At 37.0% G+C, this 20,925-nt stretch overlaps 1 protein-coding gene across 1 annotated transcript in view; it reads left to right on the forward strand.

Moving 5' to 3' along the window:
* CDC73 (cell division cycle 73) overlaps positions 1-20,925 on the forward strand; it is a gene marked incomplete at its 3' end in the record, with an annotated part of 87,533 nt that overhangs the window by 15,415 nt on the left and 51,193 nt on the right. Inside the window, exons 8-10 of the mRNA XM_079697281.1 lie at positions 3,785-3,883; positions 5,645-5,723; positions 7,361-7,425. Of these exons, the coding sequence (XP_079553407.1) occupies positions 3,785-3,883; positions 5,645-5,723; positions 7,361-7,425 (243 nt within the window). The remainder of the gene's footprint in view (positions 1-3,784; positions 3,884-5,644; positions 5,724-7,360; positions 7,426-20,925) is intronic.

A 20,925-nucleotide genomic window follows, 5' to 3' on the forward strand; every position in this document is an offset into this window, starting at 1 on the left:
GTGTGTGTTTCATCTACGATTGGTTACAAAACTGGTTAAAGTTTCCCATGAGGAGGAAGTTTCAAGTTTATATCTGACAGATCGGTAATAATGTAGACTTCTAAGGGGCCATATTTACCATTCCATTCTAGCATGTGGTTGGTTGTTGGTCACCAGAGAAGCTGATGAAAGTCTGATTCAAAGTGTGAGTCCCTTTATGTTCACCTCATTTGTAGATCGAAAGAGATCTACAGTTTTCTTGTTGATAAGATTTTTGCTTAAACCTAATGAACAAGGAATATTGATGGCAAGCTCTCCGGTCATTAATACTGTTATTAATTTTTTTCCTCACAAAGTAGAGAACTTAACGAAAATCAGTCAGCAAACATTTATTGAGTGTATTTGATACATTATAGTCTGTTGGGTGGATGTTTATTCCTTATTAATGGAGTTGTTTTGTTTTTTGCTACAGGATTGTGGGTTTTCTTCCTTCCCTTTCTCCTTCTTTCCTCCCTCCTCCTCCCCTTCTCCCTGTCTCCTTCCCTTCCTATTCATGATTACAAAAACTGCATTAAAAAACATCCTTGTACATACACCTTTGTGCATTTATGTCTATATAGCAAAAGGATTAATTCCTAGAAGTGAATTGCTGATTAAAGGAGATATGTACTTTAAATTTTGAAAGATAAGAAGTTGAAAGATACTGGATGTTCAGTATCTTAATAGATCTCCAAAAAGGTTGCGTTGATTCTGTTTCACTTACCTCTTTTCTCCTGTCTTTTCCTCCCACACATCCGAATTTTCCCTTAAATGTTAATTCTTCACTGATGCCCAGTTCACAGTGGTGATTTGGTGAGAAGGTTTATAGAAGTTATGAGATTACTGATGGAAGTGAACTTTAACATTGGTCCAGGCAGACTGGTTTTCTTTGCAGTTCTTTTTGGATTCTGGCCTTAAGTTTACTGTGCCATTTTAGTAGGAATAAAGCTACTAGGAAAGAATATATGAAGGAAAGAATTCTTTTTCTTTTGTACTTTGACTTGTTTTACAAAATACTTGAGGTCGAGGTTAAGAATCATTCTCCAGAGCTTAGAATTATAGAGAAATTTGAGAACATGAGTAAACTTTCATTTTTGTATTTAAAGTAAAGTGATCTGTTGATACTCATTTTTACTGCCTAGTATGGCTAATAGTTAAATATTGTTACTTATATTGTTCTACCAATGTTCATTGTAATGTTTGAAATGAACAATTTTCTTTGAGCTCTAGGTGGCAGGATTGTACCATCATTTCAAAACTTAGTGTTCTAATATAATTTAGTGTTGTTGGCACCAATGTGTAATTTTAAAAATAAGTTAATACTAGAAGAACTGTTTGGTAGCTAGGTTTGTTTCTATGACTATGAACATTTTTAAAAGTCAAAAACAACGATTTTAACTGATAGCCTCTCTGTATACTGTTCTCATCTGCAAAACTCTAAAAAAAACCCTCTAAAAAAACATTTTTAGGTACTTATAGCCCTGAAAGGCCCTGTGATTTTTGACAGATCTTCATTATTACCAGGTATCGGGGCTTTCTTATTTTCTGAGTTTCCAGAATAAAAGACAGGTTTAAAATTCCATGAAAAATGTAACTACATACTTTTGTAGTTATATTACCACTGCAAACACCCTACAAAAAGGCAGCCTGATTTTATAATACTGTTTAAAACATACTTTTAAACTTACATACACTAGTATATGTTCATCTTTGAAAAATTGATAAAAAGAGATCACTAAAAGGAAGATAATAATCCCCTGTAATTCTACCACACAAAGATAGCTAGTAACATTTTGATTGATTCTTCTAGAGTTTGTGTCTCTCATGAAATGCTTTATTATTTTTAAAGTAATGAAATTTGACTTTCATATTTTCAGCTATTTTCATAATAGGATTAAGATTTTATTTGCATATGTCACTGTGTTGACCTTCTCACTGCTGGTGCAAAAGCAGTGGTTGGTTAACTGCTGGCATCTTGGCATGAATCAAAGCATTGACACCAAACTTTGCTAGTAGCCATTTTGTTCTTCACCTACTAATGATGTCCTTGGTGAAATTTGAAAATTTACTAATTTTATTAAATCTTAACCTTTGAGTATATGTCTTTCTAGTATTTTCTGTGATGAAATCGGAGCATACAAAGCACTCCTGCATCCCAAAATGTGATGATTGTCTCCACAAAGAGCACATGTGCATTTGACATTTTTTCGTAAATGAGGGAAGAAAGCCTGTTCCTTCAAGAAATGGAACTGACAGTATTTGTTGCCAGTAATAAAATGCGAACTTTCATGAGAAAATTAAAATTTGGGAGGTTTCTTTTTGCTACTGAGACCTTAACAGTTTCCTAAATTTAACATAGTGCCACTCTTCCTTGTCATTACTTTTTGTGCATTTTGGAAAATACTTTTTCACAAAAACAAGTTATTTTTACATGGAATAGTTTTTTCCCTCATTTTTGTAGGAATTAGTATTTTTAAAATACTTTAGTTTAAATTTCTAATGTGATAAATATTGTAACCTATATAATAAAACTCTTTGGGGTGTGCCATAATTCTCGAGAGTGGGAAGGGGTTGTGAGACATTTGTTTGCTGTCCTAAAGAATTATAGGAACTTGTAAGTACTATCAGTGGGGCAATGGTTAAAGTTATGTTTCAGGCCGTCTCTCCTTTTGTATACATGTTTATTTGTGTAATATTTATTCAACATCTACCAGCCAGGCACGTGGTGGGCACTCACTCGAGATGCATTGGTCCTGGCTTTCACAGAGGTTATATTCTTTAATAGGAGAGAGAAAATTAAATAAGCAGTAATTGTGACATATGACATTATAGGGATGCTACCCAAGAAGGGCGGCTAACTTGGTCTAGAACAAAGAGGAGAGAATGATACCTAAAGAGTAAAAAGTAATTAGGAGGGACAAGCTGTCCAAGCCAAAGAAACAGTATTCTTAATTGTCTAGAGAAGAGAAATCATTTGAGGTTCACGAGGACAGGGACGACGTCTCTCTTAGTCGTCATTGTGTCTGAGTGCCAAGCGAGGTGTTTGGCTTATAGTCATAACACGTTGCTTAAAATGATAAGTGATTGACAGGCAGAATTAGAAGAGCCCCAAGGGAACTGAGGGAGCGACTCAGGTAAAAGAAGAATATTTCATGAAGGAAGGAGGAGTCAGATTCGTCAGCTTTGTTCAGTGTTGCTAAGGTTGTTCATGCAGAAGTTAAGTTAAATTTTTAAATTGTTTTCCAACTTAAAAACTTTGAAAAGTGCATGTTGAGTCCTAACAAACAGTATCTTAAAGCTTTCAACATCTCATAAAAATTATAGCAGTCTGAAATTAGCACTGGAGTTTATTATACCTAGAAGAGAATATAGTAGTTGATTTCTTTCAGAAGGATTAATTTCTTTTAGAATTAAGAAGCCCCCTTGGCAACAAATCTGCCGTATTTTTATTTTTTTTAATGTTAACTTGTTTCCTGGTTACATATTTGAATAAATGGAGAATATGAATGAATTTATAGCCAGTTATGCACTTTAAGTAAAATGAAAATAAGTGAGTAGCACGGGGTTTATAATAATTGGTCTTTGGATGAATTTCCTAGTAGCAGTTGATTCTTACTTACATGTGTAGTAATCATACCTCATTATGATGTAGTAGGGAAGAATTGATAGGAAGAAAACTGAGTCTGAAATTGTTGATCAAGTAAACTTACTGCTTTTGGATATTTAATTTTAAGCAGACTTAATAATTAAAATCCATTTGTTTCAGAATTTTTCCAAGAATATTTTTGCAATTCTTCAATCAGTAAAAGCCAGAGAAGAAGGGCGTGCACCTGAACAGCGACCGGCCCCAAATGCGGCACCTGTGGTAAGAATGTTTTGCTGCTTATGTAGCAATTTTAATGAACGCGATTATTCCGTGTTGTAATTTTGAAAACATCTTGAAGTATTTATTTGCTTCTTTATTGTATAGTTGACACACAATGTTATATTAGTTTCAGGTACACAACATAGTGATTCGACATTTATATATATTACAAATTGATCAGAACCGTAAGTCTAGTAACCGTCTGTTACCATACACAGTTATTGCAGTATTAATGACTGTGTTCACTATGCTGTATATTGCATCCCTGTGACTTAATTATTTTGTAATTGGAATTTTGTACCTCTTAATCCCTTTTACGTATTTTGCCCCAACTCCCCCCAACCCCTTCGGTGACCACCAGTTTGTTCTCTACATCTGTGAGTCTCTTTCTGTTTTGTTTGGTTTGTTGATTTGTTTTCTTTTTTAGATTCCACATATAAGTGAAATCTATGAAGCCAGTTTTATAAGGTTCAGCAAAGGAAAAATGATATGCAAATAAAACCTTTTTATATAGAATTTTTGAAAGTATGTCAAAATTTGGTAGCGTACTAATGCAGTCCTTGCAAGAACTAGTAGTTTTATTTGTTCATGAAATCCTTGGTGTTTACCCTTTTAGAGGTAGTGAATTTTTGCCGGTATTTGGACGAACACTTGAGGTGACTTTCTGGCAACTTTTTAAGTGCCTCTTATTTGTCAGGCAGTTTGCTGACAAGGATGCAAGAGGGACAAGAACGAAAGCCCCTTTGAGCTTGTAGTCTAGCAGGACATAGAGATGAGTCAGACAGGTAGTGGGGCAGGTGCCGTTATGGTGAAACACAGGGCGCCTACGGTCATGAATTGGTTGATATCTTGAATAGCAGCTGGCATGAAACTTAGGTCAAATCTTAAAACAGTTTGGCCATTATCTTCTTGACTGAATATTCTCTCTGTTTCCGTAATCATTAAAATACTTGAAAATTTTAATGTTTGGTATTTTACAATAGAAGTGTATACCTAGTGACAGTCTTGAATGAGTATCTTTTATTTGGAATAATAATACCGGTAGCATCCTGTTGTAACAAAATGAAGCATATTTCAGTATTTATGAATACCATGAATTTCCCAAGCAATTCTGGGAATATTCTTTAAATCTGTTTCTTTAGATTATTACAGACTGAGTTTTATATAAAGTATTTGTGAATTAAATTATACATCATTAGATTAGCAAGTTTTTCTAAGTATTTTTAAAAAACACCTTTGTTAGCTTCAGTTTTGCACTGTACATTGATACATGGGTTTATTGTCATTGTTATTTAATACAAGGATTAATAATTGGAATAATTCAGTTAAAAGGCTCCAACGTGTCAGCTCAATAAGCTTTGCATTAAAAGTTTTTTTTGTTAAAGAAAAATAATTCATGACTGGAGACAGTTTATTAATTTGTGAAGAAATTTAAGTAATTAGAATGAAATTACTAAGTACACCGATTTTATTTCTGCAGTGTCTAAGAATTTTGCTTTGTGCCTTCGTGCATGTTTACTTGGGGTCCTTTGCCTTGTCCCTGGCAGGGATGGTGATTTTCTAGCAGTAAACAGTATCTTGAAAATCAGCTTCAGATGATTCCCCACTTTTGTCTACTCCTCGTTTTTGTCTTATTGGCTCAAATATTGAGAAGAAGAAGGCTTAGAAAACAATACCCTTATTGTGTTTTTTATTATGAGTATTAAGTAACAATTTAAACAATATTGACATGTAACTCATAGTTATTATATTTTTCTACAGGATCCCACATTGCGTACCAAGCAGCCTATTCCAGCTGCCTACAACAGGTACGACCAGGAAAGATTCAAAGGAAAAGAAGGCAAGTTACTTAATTTTGGTCTTCCCCTTACCATGGCCTTGCTGAACTTGAGAGGCAGTGTGGCCTGGTGTTCGGGGCAGGGGTTGGCAAACTAATGTCTGCAGGCCAAGTCTGTGCCACCACATACGTGTTTTCGTGAATAAAGTATTGTTGGAACACAGCCACACTCATTCATTTTTGTGTTACCTGTGGCTCCTTTAGTGCTGTGACAGCAGTTTGAATTGCGACAGCGATCGTGTGGCATGCAAAGCCTAAAAATACGTCCAGCATTTTACAGAATAATTTTGATAAGTTACTTTAAGTGCAGTCTCTCTCAGTTTCCTCCTGTGTGTCATTACGATACTAATAGTAGCGTTAGTAGTAGTCCCTATCTTTTAGTGTTATTGTGGGGATTAAACTAGTTAATGAAGTACACAGAATAGTAACTGGTATATATAATAAGCTATCTATAAATATTTACTGCTATTAGCCTTAATTCTGTTTCTCAGAAGTTTATTTTAGAACTGAAATTCTATATATCAAATCATATTTTCCCATTTATAAAGGTGTACATTGAGAACTTGGGAAGCATAGATTATAGAGTAGGCATGTGAGGACTTGTTTTGTGATAGCTACACGGCTAATTCAGTAGTGAACCATTTCCGCATCAGTAAGGTGGCTAGTGAGGGGCAACTAATGTCAGCGCCACTTCTCATGGGATCTTCATTTATCTTGACTTCATTCGTGCAAAAATGGGATAGAGGCAACTAGAAGTTTATCATTTACAATTTTTTTCCTGCATAATCTGAAATCTCCATTTAAGTTTATTAAAGGGTTTGTTGTCTTTATACAGTGAATTTTGTGTGCTGGTTTCATTTGCTGGATAAAGGCATGTACTGAATCCATGGTGTAGAAAGACAGTAGTGTGTTCTTTTATCCACTGCAATGTTTTTCTTTTGGGACAAATTATATAAAGTAGGGGTTGACAAATTAGAGCCCACAGACCAAATCTGAACCTCCTTGGGCCAAATCAGGCTGTGCTCATTTGTTTACATATGTTGTTCATCCTGCTTTTGCACCGCAACTGCAAAATTCAGGAGTCGTGACAGAGACTATATGGCTTGCAGTGTGTAAAATATTTAATATCTGACCCATCACAGAAAGGTATATTGGGCCCCTGTCCTGGAGTCCCTGTCGCTATTTACAACGTTGCTTTTCTGTGAATTACATAACATATGCTGATGATTGTAATTTTGGAACACAGCTTTTTATAAGTTAAGGAGGTCTCATGGTATTAGATGCTTTTAGTGGTGCTGTAGTTGAACATTAGGACTAAATAATTTGGGGGTTATAAAGTATTTTATTCAATCTAATTTTTGATATTTCCAACCAACTATATGACCGTTGAACACGGTTTTAGAAATAGTCCTAACCACCTTCTACATTTTGGGCTCATTGGTGTGTATTGAATGTATTTTGGAGATCAGTACTCCTTGTAAAGTTTCTAACTTCACAAGTATAATTTAACTTTATATCTATAGTAGATTCAAGGCTTTGTTATTCTGTTGGACTGTCAGATACAATGTAGATTATTACTTTAGATTTGTTGGTTATCATGAAATATGTAAAGTCTAATGGTAACCTCCCTTCCTTTATAGAAACGGAAGGCTTCAAAATTGACACTATGGGCACCTATCATGGTATGACGCTGAAGTCTGTAACGGTAAGTCACTCTGAATGCAGAGGTTCTTTTGTTCCATTCATTTTATGTGAGTAGCAGATGTTGAAGGAAATCCTTGTTCTACAACATTTTCAATTTCATACATTTATCTTTAATGACCAGTTGTGCTGACAGAGCTGTGGGGTGCTTATTTGATTCATGGGTGTCTTTTTTTTTTTAAACTGAGTGTAAAGAAAAGCTGTTTTGATTAACTTGCAAGTAGATTGGATGCTACCTGGTTAGAGAATTTAAAGTCAGTGAGGAGTTACGAGGTTCAATTTGGGAGAGTTCTTTGCCATAATATCTCATGTTATTAAAATGTAACGCTGGGCTTCCCTGGTGGCGCAGTGGTTGAGAGTCTGCCTGCCGATGCAGGGGACACGGGTTCGTGCCCCGGTCCGGGAGGATCCCACGTGCCGCGGAGCGGCTGGGCCCGTGAGCCATGGCCGCTGAGCCTGCACGTCCGGAGCCTGTGCTCCACAACGGGAGAGGCCACAACAGTGAGAAGCCCGCGTACCGCAAAAAAAAAAAAAATAACGCTTTACGCTCTATAAAGACAGATTGCAGTGGTTGATGTCATGCTGCAAGTTGCATACTTGACACAGCCAAATACTTGACGTCCATGATTATAAGCCTTCGGCTCACTTTTAGCAAACTTTCTTTTTTATTTTTTAATGTCCTAAAGATGGTTATTTCTAGGTGATCTGATCAAGGCCCGTTTTTTTAAAAAATAAGTTTCAGTTGTACAACATTGTAATTTAACATCTGTGTATGCTACAGAGTGATCACCACCACAAGTCTAGTTACCATACACTATACAGCTGACCCCTTAACCTGTTTCACTCACCTCCCAACTACCTATCCCTTTGGTAACCACTAATCTATGCAACAATCTTTGTTATCTGTGAGTCTTTGTTCGTATTTTTTTTTTTTTTTAGTTTCCGCACTGTTATTTTTCTTTATATGTATTTTGCTAAAACACTTATTTTTAAATTGTCATCAGATTTGTTTTTGTATTATTGAAATTGTACGTGGACGCATTATTCATTCAACAAGTGCTTATGAGTATTTGTGTCAGACCGTGTTCTGGTTGCTAGAGTTGTTGCTGTGAATAAGCCAGATAGGACTCTTTACAGAGAGGAGTGAGAGAGGCCTCTCTGAGGAGGTAACAGTTGAGCCAGAGCCTGCTGACGAGCATTCCATGAAAGACACGCAGGGTCAGGATTGAGGCCCATGCAACAGCACGCAGGCCAGTGTCTCCAGAGTCGAGTGGGTGAAGGGAAGGTGGTAAAAGGTTAGGTACACCCATTTTATGAGATCTGCCTAGGTCTTCCTGACTTCAAAAGGTAACTCATAGCTGTAAGATTGAACTTAAATTCTTAAAGATTTATTTATTGACCTTTTCTTGGGGACAGAACTTGCCTCCTCGCCATTCCCCAAGTGAATTATGGAACTGATGTTGTTACCCTTGTGTAGCCATCAAAATACGTTTTTTTGTGGTTAACTGTTGCTGCTGTTGGTTTTACTTTTGTCTCATCTAAAATGCCATGAAATTGATTTCATTACTGAGCTTCCGTGCAAGTGGTAAAATCAGTGATAGTTTTTAATAGATGCTTTTTACAGAACAGTTTTTCTGAAATCGAGGGACAGCTTCTTAATTAAACAATGTGCGAATGATAAGACTCTACTTCCTTATCAAAGTCTTTGTTCCTAAATATACTTATAAGAGGCAAACAGTTCTATGGTGTGTGATTTTACAGAACTAATCACAAAAAGACATTGTGTAGGAAAGCAGCAGAAAGACTAGAAATGGTCAAATTGTTAGTACTTCCAATATTTTAATGCCCAGCCTGCATCTCTGTGCTGCTTGTGGCGTGATTCATTTAGCAGTTGTTACTGAGAACTTTGAAACTGAAAGCTTTGAAGTTACTCTGATAATTGTTTCTTTTTAGTTGAATCTCAAACTTATCCTTTCAATGTAATGTTTTTTCCTCCTATTTTTTTCTTTTGAAATTATTACCTGTTTGTGTGAGCTTGCAAGTTTCACCAACTTTCTACCTTATTCTCCAGTTAAGAAAGTTTCTGTTATGAGATCCACCCAGACATACCAAGCAGTTAAGAGTATGTTAAAGGCTTTGTTGCACAGATGTGACTTCCTTTCTGATTTATGTGCAGCTCTGCTACCATTGTTCTTCAGGGTTTTGATATGCCTGGTTGATGTACAAAGTTACCAAGATTAGTTTCAATCTGCATTAGGATTGATCTGCATGTCTTTTAAGTTCAAAACACCAGAGTTCTCTTAGATGTTAGACTAAATTAATAAGTCACATTATGCAGACCAGAAAATTTTCATACAAATGAGTTTTTTTCTGTATCTGTTACAGAGAAGGAAGGGGTCTGTTTTGATAATATTTCATAAGAATCATAAGTTATTGAAATCTATAGAAATTAGGGCCCAGGCAGTATATTTTGCAACACTTTGTAAAGATAATAATTTGTCGAAGTTTATTATAGGAACAGAAGCTCAGGTACCTTAAAGTTACAAGTTTGTATAGTATAGCTTTTGAATTGTGCCAAGAAATACAGAGGCACACCACCTCTTGAAGAGTAGTTAGAGGGCTTTCCTGGGTTGGGACACTTCCCCCAAAATGCATCACTTGGGTTCTATAATGTTTAAGAAATACTGGATTAAGCAGATTTTGTGGTACAGGAATCTCATCATTTTTAATGTATAAATCTCTCTCTTTTTTTTTTTTGCGGTACGCGGGCCTCTCACTGTTGTGGCCTCTCCCGCTGTGGAGCACAGGCTCCGGACGCGCAGGCTCAGCAGCCATGGCTCACGGGCCCAGCCGCTCTGCGGCATGTGGGATCCTCCCGGACCGGGGCACGAACCCGTGTCCCCTGCATCGGCAGGCGGACTCTCAAGCACTGCGCCACCAGGGAAGCCCCTATAAATCTCTCAATTGGAACACAGGAGTATGGACTCTTTCCCAAGCTTGTTTACCCCCCAAGTTCGCCCCTCTCCTCCCTTCTGTTGAGAATACTGCAAAGAACCAGAGTTGCATAGAATCAGTTTAATTGAAGCTGTCTTAGGAGTCGTGGTTTGGGAGTAGAAACCATTCAGTATGGGAGACATCAGAATATATTTTCATATATTCCTTCAGTGAAAGGAGCCGTTTTAGACTAAGAAAATGCCACTTGATAATGCTTTTCATTGTATAGTAAATAAAGGAGATGATGAAGACCTTTTTTTGTTAGGTAGTAGCAAAGAACTTACCTGTGTTTCCACCGGAGGGGGAATAAGAAGGATATGATCACAGTTCATTATTATTATTTACAGAGATTTGGAAATCCTTTATCAAGAACTACTTTATTTTAATCTCCCAATCTAGCTTGTTCATGTTCACGTGGAAAGGCCACGTGTTCTAGCCCCTGTTTATTCTTGCCTCTGTTCCTACTGAATATCATCAACTCTCGACAACCTTGCTGTCTTCATTTTTGAGGAAACCTTTTGCACTCTGAAATCATACAGGTCAAAAGCTTCCCTTTAAGGTCGTTATTTGAAGAGACTCCAACAGACATCGTAGTTCTGATGATCTCTTTTTTGGGAAACCATTTTTTTGATAGTAAGTAAACTTGGGTGGATTTTCAGTATCTGTGTTAGAGGTCTAATATCATCACTGTCAACTTTCACTTTTGAGAAGGATCCAGAATCTCAGTCTCCTCCAAGTTACATTCTTAAGCAGGAATGCATGCATCAGTAACCGCCCCATTCCCTGTTCTCTAAAGCTTGCTTCGTTCTCATTGGTGGTCAGTTGACGTGTTCACCTCTGCTTGAAGTGTTAACGGGAGTGTGCTGGTGCCAGTGCTCTCTGGAGCGGGTCCGCAGCCGGGGCCAGGAGAAGATGGAGATAGCCGATCAGGACTTTCTTACTCAGGACTCCCCTTCCCTTCCCTCCCTCCACTCCTCCTTCAGCAAATATTTGTTGAGTGCTTTCGTATGCCATGCGCTATGCTAGGTGCAGGGACATCGAAGATGAAGAACGCCAGCCATATGCGTGTGGGCTTTTTGAATGGTCTGTTGGAGGAGAGACACATCAGTCAGTCACTCAGATGTGAAATTATGAGTGTGCCACGTGTGTGCAGACGCATTGTGCCGTGAGAACCTAAAGTTGGAGGATTTTCTGTGGGGGTCGGAACACTTCATTGAGGAGGTAGTACTTGAAGTGAGATCCAGAGTTTGAGCAGGGGCTGACTTGAAGATTGCAGGAAAGCGCATTTTAGGGAGAGTGAACAGAAGGCAGGAGTAGATGCCCTGGTGGGGAGAGCATGGCACTTAGAAAGATTTGGAAGGAGACTGGTGATTGTGTGGATTCGAAGGATGCCTCTGGGAAAGTTTCTTTCCGGAGGTAGGTACAGCCTGCCTGTCTGTGCGTGCCAGGGCCTCTCCGCGCGCTTCTGGGGCCATTCGTTGTGCCAGTCTAAATGCGGCCGCACGCTTACCGCAGTAGTAATTCCAGGGTTTATTTTACTCACCAACACTTAAAGAATCAGAGTATGTCACGGAAGCAGGCTGGATTTCCAACTTCTTTTGAGAGGCCTCTGGCATGACTGGGCGCTGGGCCCACAGTCCAGCGTGGCAGACCCCACGTACCCTGAGCAGGACACCTTCCTCACCTGGGACGTGTTCCCCGGGTAGCCTCAGGCCTCGCCACTCTGGTCTTTTCTGTCGCCTTCTTCACTTATTTACATCACCTTCTTAGGCCCTATTGGCCTTTCAGTATGAAATCCCTCTCTAAATAAAGGCAGTGCTAGCTTGTTAAAGAGAAGTCAGTCAGCTGGAAACACAAATTTAAGGCTTTGAAGTCAGTCCTGGCTTCGAATCTCAGCTCTTCCACTCATTCCACCACTAATGAAGTTGAGAAAGTTATGTAACCTTTCTATCAGTGGTCTTGTTTTTATTTTGTAATAAAGATATTAGAATTTACATTACAGTATTATTGATGAGTGAAACAGGCACTGTGTAAAGTGCTCAACACAAAAAGGACTCAACAGATAAATGATGGCTACTTTTATTATGAATTTATAATTTTATGTATAATCTCAGCTTGTCATATGTGTAAATGTAGGCAACTGTAGCTTCAGTGATGAACTTGATATTACATGTTTAATGATACAATTTTCATTCAAAGCTATGAAGACTAGTTTACTTAAACATTATGAGAACCCTTTTCTTCTCCAGTAACTGGGATATTTTTACTCTAGCTGTGTGTGTTTATCTTACGGTAAAGTTCTTTATCCTTGGAGAGAAAATTGCTACAAAGACATTATCGTTTTAAGTGTGTGACAGCTTAGCCAGTTAGGCTTTTCCATTTACCTGTTAGGGCTCATATATAGGAAGAAACGTCATTTACTTAGATTTAAATTATTTACTTTGATCCAAAAAGTATGTAAGTGTTGAGATTTTAATATACGGTCACAGAATTATAAGTAGGAATATTACTTCTATAATTTATAATTTGCTGCATTTAGATTGGCATATTATTTTGCTCGAGAATATTATATTACACTTGAAATAATTTTCAGAACTTGTTGCCTCTTTTGCTGTTTCAGGGAACTGGGGTGGTTCTGTCCTATGTCAGCCTGAACAACGTAAAGGTGTACCCCCTAAACAAACCAAACATTGTGTGTTTTCTGTCAGTAACTCGTTATATGTCTTAAGCTTTTGAAAGTCAACTTTATACTTTTACTGTCTGTTACATGAAGTAATACTTAACTGTTAACATATTAGTATTTTGTGCATAGTTTATTTTTTATTATATTTGCATTTTCATAGACTTTTCTAAGATTTCATCCCTAAACTGGACAATGTTGTTTTCTCTGTACTCAAAACTTCCCTTCTATCCCTTTTATAGTAGTTTTCCCCAAGTGATTTTTCCAGATTTTTGGGTTAAAAAAATTTTTTTTATAATGTGCTCGTTGTAGATTTGGCGCATACCTCCATATAAGGGAGACAGAAGAAGAGAGTCTTCTGCAATATTATGATTTCTTTGCCTGTTTGTTGCAGCAAATTAGGCATCGGTTTTCTCTTCTGAAAAGTGGTATTATAATAACCTCCTCTGAGGTCTTCAGGGTTTGAAATGTGCACAGGTGTACCTAGTTTAGCATTGTTCTTTCAGTGCTGTTTGTAGCACTGAATTAATTTTAGTTATGAACTTTTTACACTGAATAATACAGAGCCCCTGTTCACCACGCTTTTTAAAATTAGTTGGGTGGATAAGTGGGGGGAGAGATAAATTGGGAGATTGGAATTGACATGTATGCACTACTATATATAAAATAGATAACTAATAAGAACCTGCTGTATAGCACAGGGAACTCTACTCAATACTCTGTAATGGGCTTTATGGGAAAAGAATCTTAAAAAAAAAAAAGAAAAGAGTGGATATATGTATAGGTATAACTGGTTCACTTTGCTGTACACCTGAAACTAACACAACATTGTAAATCAATTAGACTCCAATAAAAATTTTAAAAAATTAATTAGAAAATAAAAAACAATTGTGTGGTAGTATGTAGAGTGAACACTTATTTGGGTGGGTATTAATCTCCTTACATTGATACCTTCTTAAAGGTATTAAAATCTCATTTTACATTAATATTTTGTCAGCATATGATCAGCATTTTGATGCTGATATACTTAGAAAAAATGAATAATAGCACAGATCATGTTAATAATTGTCAGGGAATTTTAATGCCTATAAAGTAAAAGTTATTTTTATAATACTGCTTTTTTATACTGTTGCTTTCAGTTTATGTATCTTGTTGAGATTTATTGAAAATCCGTTGCACAATGGATGGTGCTTTTGGTGTAAGCCTGTACAGTTAAACTCCATTAATTTAGCTTTGCATTTCATTAAAGAGTAATTATCGGTTTATCCAAAATGCCTTAAAATTTTAATAATGCCTGTAACATATGTTTTAAAGTTATTCTACCAGTGACCATATATTTAATGCCATGATCATACAATTTCTGAGACTTATTTTGAAAGAAGCATAGACAAAGTTATTCTTGACACGTATGTTAGAAGTAATTTAGAAAACCGTTGTATAATTTTTAATAATAATGTTCACATCACTTTGTTTCAAGTGTTTTAATATTGGTTATTGTGAGAACAGGAGAAAACAGAAGCCAGTTTGGAAATATAATGGTATTTTGTTAATATGATAAAAATTTATACTATGAAATTTCAGCTTGATTATATAAATTCTTTTCACTGTAGTTCCATATGAAATGCTGCAGTTATATACATGACTCAGATGTGCACAAAAGCAAACTTTAATTTTCATTAAATTTAATATTCTCTCTTGGACATACTACATATAGTCTTTTATTCTAATTTCTGTTTACCTTCATCACTACAGCTTTACTCAGTTTTAACAAAATTAGTATCAGTATTGAACATATTTCATCACTTTTAAATTCTAACTTCTCAGTGTATTTTTAGACTAACCACTGCTGTTCTTTAACTTAGACATGATTTTATTTTATATATTTTTCTTCATTAATTTGAGGAAAAAAGATTAATATTTAATATCATGACATGATTTGAATCAGTTCGTTCATAATAAAAAAAACAGTATATTAATTGCATACCATAATTGGGTATTTAGATATTTTCTTGTTGGGTACTTTTCTGTTGGCTGTTGTTGGCTGAGTTTTAGTTTGCTCTATCAATTTCTAGGTCTTCATAAATTGATTTAAATCTTCCATGAATTTCTAATTTTTGTATAAATCCCACATTCAGATTTTATTTTCTTAGTGTCTTAGTGCTTTTCTCTTAATACTCATTGGATTGTCTAGTTAGTTCATCCCTTCCCCTCCCCTCTGTCCCACACCCTGCCAACCTCATCTGATCTTTAATTCTAAGTTTTGGTTTCTTTTCCAGGTCTTTTTCTTGATGGATGTTTCTTTTAGTGTTGTTCTTCTTGTTTTTCCTGCTTCTCATGTTCCTCTGTGAGTGACTGTTCCCACATTTATTTTAAATATCTGTTTTTTAAAGACTCTTAGTTGCTTCTTGTCCAGACAGATCTTACTGTTTAGAACTAAGGTTTTTTTTGAAATTTCAGAATGGTGCTTTACTGTGAATAAGTTGAAGACATACTCATTTGAAATACTAAGGAACTAAAGCTTTTAAGATTTTTATTTTTGTTTTAATTGGAGACAAAAGTCATACCATAGAACTCAGGTAATTGTCTCGTTGTTGACGGCATATTTTATGTTGTCATTGAAAAAGCATTTGTTCCTTAACGTTTAGGTTTGTGCAGAAGTATATCAGATCAAACACAAAATTATTTTGAAATCAAGTCAATTTAACATTTTTACAAATTACCATTTAAGTCAGAAGGAGTTGATTCAGTATTTTATTGTCATCTACAAACAGTGAATTCTGGACACTATCAAACTAATCATTTATCTCCCCTAATTTTGATATTTTAGATAGGTGCTTCAGTCTTCTGCAGTGTCTTTTTGTCATTTCTATCTTACATGTGTGTTGCCATAAACATCCTGAAATTCAGTTCCTTATGTATATATATATATATTTATTTATTTATTTATATATATATATATTTTTTTTGCGGTACGCGGGCCTCTCACCATTGTGGCCTCTCCCGTTGCGGAGCACAGGCTCCGGACGCGCAGGCCCAGCGGCCATGGGTCACGGGCCCAGCCGCTCCACGGCACATGGGATCCTCCCGGACCGGGGCACGAACCCGTGTCCCCTGCATCAGCAGGCGGACTCCCAACCACTGCGCCACCAGGGAAGCCCTCCTTATATATTTTAATATACCAAGTTTGAGAATTAAAATTAAGCAGGCTCTTTGACCTTTCAGAAGAATTTTAACTTCTATTATGTAGGCTTTTAGTTTTCTTTATAAGCGCCACCCCCCCAAAAAAAATTCAGCTTCTGATATGATTGGAATATTACAATTTATTTTAAAAGGCTGTACAGAACACTTCATAGTGTCCTTAGGAGTTGTTTGCTTTTAACATGGAGAGCTACGTTATAATAACCAACCATTCTGATAGTAAATTTATGGATACATGATAATTCATGAATAGCTTTAGTACATATTATGATATCCTCCCCTCCCCCCATCCCAAAGTTACTTTAACAGGAAAAATAAATGTTAAAAGCTTAACTATTTAAATTGTTTGGGGGAACATTCTTTCTTTATCTGGATTAAATGTAATAGATATAATTGATTTAATGCCATCTAATAAGGTAATAGATGCCAATTTTGGGGAGACCTGTGATACACATTTGATTTATTTCTAAACTTCCTGAGTCATTATTAGTATTTTTGAAAAGTTTGTATAGTTTTTTTTTTTTTAAGCTTTAAACGTCAGTGTAAAGGTCACAGGTTAGTAGATTTTACAAAAATATGCTTCAGTATGGCACACTGGTAGTATTACACTTATATTTTACATTGGAACCCTCTTGTAGATCACTGATCACCAATCCCTAGACATACAGTCTGGTTCTAAGTACCTGAAGAATTTTCACCACCATCTAGTGATGTAACAGATCAAAGCTGGTGTTGAGCACCTGTGCAGAACATTATTCTCCCCTGCAAAGATCAGCTGTGTGGATCCCAAGTTGCCTAATAGGGTAGCATTTCCTTAGTAGTTTGCCAGGGCCCAGAGAAAGGCTGAGAAACTGGGTAATATTAATATACCAGGAGAGATTGATTCATTGTTCAAGCTTATGAAACAGTAACCTTTGAAATGCTAAATGCTGATTAATTAATTTCGAGTGAGAAATGTAATTGCCAAGAGCAGTGGGCACTCAGTTCCTCTATCCAGCACATACACGTTCTCCCAGTAGAGAAGCTACTTGGAGATCAGAGATAATGATATTTGCATCTCTTCAGTAAAGGAAGATGTACTGCAAAGGCCAGGGAACCTTTCGTCTTGGTCACTGCTTAAATAGGCTTTGCCATTGTGACTTCTCTTCCTATTGGTGTGTCTGACTAATCCGTCTCCTAGTGGATATGATGTAGTTCTTTAGATGGACAGATGACTGATTCTTCTGCGTTTGACTTATTTAAAAAAATGTTGGAGACATTTGCCTAGTGGCCATTGCCGGTGTACTGTAGTTAAAACTATTATTTCTATTTATCTTAGGAAATGCAGGAATATTAAATGAAAATTATTACTGATGGATTTGGATTTTAGACTGACAGCAGTGAGAAACTGTAAGATATATCTCCTAGTACTGAAGGAATTAAATTTTTATTAATAAAACTTTAGTAATCAGGAACTTTTAAAAATTTATTTATTTTATTTATTTATTGTTGGCTGTGTTGGGTCTTCGTTGCTGCACACAGGCTTTCTCTAGTTGCGGCGAGCAGGGGCTACACTTCGTTGCGATGCACGGGCTTCTCATTGTGGTGGCTTCTCTTGTTGCGGAGCATGGGCTTTAGGCCCATGGGCTTCAGTATTTGTGGCTCTCAGGCTCTAGAGCGCAGGCTCAATAGTTGTGGTGCACGGGCTTAGTTGCTCCGCGGCATGTGGGATCTTCCTGGACCAGGGCTCGAACCCTTATCCCCTGCCTTGGCAGGCGGATTCTCAACCACTGTGCCACCAGAGAAGCCCCCATAATCAGGAACTTTTGATTGCTTAAAGCCAAATAGAATGGACATTTGGTATTTTTTTTAAGGAAAATTTCTCTTAATGAATGAACGTATCAGTTTTTGCTAAGACATCCTCCTGGTTTGTGACGGCATTTGATATTTGGGAAACAGAGCTATAAGGCTTTTTGTCTGTCAGTCAGGCTGAGAAAACACTTCTACTAAGACAGAGGAGCAGTTGATGAGGGAGTGCTGAGTTAGATGACAGGTGAGGATAGCAGGACAGTGGAACGGGCTTGCCGAGAAGAGATTAGCAAGCCCACCTTCCTGCCGATGCAGAGCCTACCTTAAATACGCTAAGCTGGGGAGAGGTGTACAGTCCACTTCTTAATATTACACAAATGGAGAGGGCTTCTTTTTGGTTACAGTCATTTTTCTGACAACCTAGGAACCATCTTGCATGGTTCAATTGCTTAAATATGTACAGCATTCCCTTACCCACCCCGTCCAGATTTTTTAACTTTCTACCAGTCGTGAAAACGACAGCGGCCTGGCACGCATCGTTTACGTGCATTTGCAACTACCTAGCTTCCCTCTCCTTTCCCCCACCCTGTTCTTCTGAATTGTCAGGTTCTCCTGAGTATGAAAACGAAACGCAATCAGTGCTCGTTAGCTTAAGACTACAACTTATTATTTTTCCTAAACCATCACTGTTTCTAATGTCAGGATGTGCTAGTTTGATGAAAGGCTAATTTTCTAGGCCTGGACAGTTGATATAATGGGAAATGGGTTATTTTTTCTTTGAAATAAATGCCATTAGACAGGTGGTGCATACTCACAAGATGAATAATGAATAATGTCAAAGCAAGTTTTAATGATGCCTACTGTCTTCCCTGAACGTAATGGGGGAAGAAAGAGGAAAACCCCTTAGATAGCTTGCACCCTCCTCAAGTTAGGTGGCCTGGCCTAGGACATCATCAGCCCAGAGAAAGGAGCATCTTTCTCTAATTTTCTTCCAACAGACAGTGCCCCTTTGCAACTTTTTCCCCTCTAAGGGGCTCTGTTTTGCAAAGCAGTTACTGAATTCCACCCCCCATTTTTCTTAATTATGAAAAATTTCAAACATAAATATAATTAGAGAAAATAGTGTATGATTTTTTAAATCTGCCCATCACACAGATTCTATAATTATTTTTTAACCACTTTTACTTCAGCTGTTCCACAGCTCCCTTTTTTCCTGAAGTACTGTGAAGCAAAACCCAGACACTGACACTTTGTTCCTACTTACTCTGCACTTCTAAAAAACATGGACTTTTTTTTTTTTAATGTAGGCATTATTGCATATAGCAAAATAAACATTAATTGTTGGTATCATCTAAAACCCAGTTCAGTTTCCAGTTTCTTTAATTTTTCTGAAAAATCTTTTTTTGCAGTTCATTTGTTGGAAATAGGATCCAAACAAGCACCAATAGTTGCATTTAGTTGACAGGAGTCTTATATGTCTTTTATTCTAGATTAGAAGTTCGTAATACTTTTTTTTTTGGTGCCATGAACCTATTTAGTAGACTGGCGAATCCTATGATTCCTCTCTCTGAATAATGTTTTTAATGCATAAAATAAAATAACATAAGATAACAAAGAAAACCAATTGTATTGAAATAAAATTATCAAAATTTTGAGAAGCATAACTTTATGACATGGTATTGTACTTCGTGTTGCTTTTACTAATGCATTACATAACAAGATCTAGGAACAAATCTAATAAATTCCAGAATTTTAAAGTATGTCCATACACAGTTTTTCAAGATATCTGTAAGAGTAATGTGATATGAAAATACTTGATTTCTGTTGGTGACAAAGTCAGAACTGTTGTTAATAGCACTGTGGTTTGTTGCCTTCATTCATGAAAGAAGGAAATGTCATTTCTGTTAGAGGTTGGTGAAAATAAAATTGTGAATTTTTTCCCATCCATATTAGGGGCCCCTCTGATTTCTATCCACAGCTCTGTATTCTAGAGTTCCGCTTCACTGGCTTTTTTCTGTTTTTCTACAGACATGTCAAGTTCTTCTCAACCTCCTGGCCGTTGTCTTTGTAGTTCTGTTTGCCTGGATCATTCTTCCTCTTGCTCTTAATAAGACTGGCTCCTCAAAATTCAGATCTCAGTTTAAAGGTTACTTTTCCAGGAAGACCTCCCACTTTTTTTTCTGCTAGTAATCTTATTTATTTGTTTACATTAATGATTTTCTTTGAATATGAAGATCCGAAGGTAGGAAACACATCTTGTTGCCCTCCACCATCTTCCCAGTGCTGAGAACAGGGTAGTGGGCACATAGGTGTTGCTTGAAAAGTATTGAATGAATGATTTTTTTTAAATTAATTAGTTAATTTACTTTTGGCTGCATTGGGTCTTCGTTGCTGCACGTGGGCTTTCTCTAGTTGCGGCGAAAGGGGGCTACTCTTCGTTGTGGTGCGCGGGCTTCTCATTGCAGTGGCTTCTCTTGTTGCAGAGCACGGGCTCTAGGCATGCGGGCTCAGTAGTTGTGGGGCGTGGGCTCAGTAGTTGTGGTGCACGGGCTTAGTTGCTCTGTGGCATGTGGGATCTTCCCGGACCAGGGCTCGAACCCATGTCCCCTGCATTGGCAGGTGGATTCTTAACCGCTGCACCACCAGGGAAGCCCCTGAATGAGTGATTCTTAAGCTCATGTTATCCGTATATTTTTAGTTACTTTCCATCCTTTCATATGCATGTAGAGTAGTAGTTAAGATTTATTATTGTTATTGATGCTTTGTAATATATAGGCCCTCAGTGCCACTTGACAGTCCTTCTATACATTTTTCAGTGGCTCTTTATTATGTTATCCTTGGCAA

This window comes from Hyperoodon ampullatus (assembly GCF_949752795.1).
Source record: "Hyperoodon ampullatus genome assembly, chromosome: 2".
NCBI lineage: Eukaryota > Metazoa > Chordata > Mammalia > Artiodactyla > Ziphiidae > Hyperoodon > Hyperoodon ampullatus.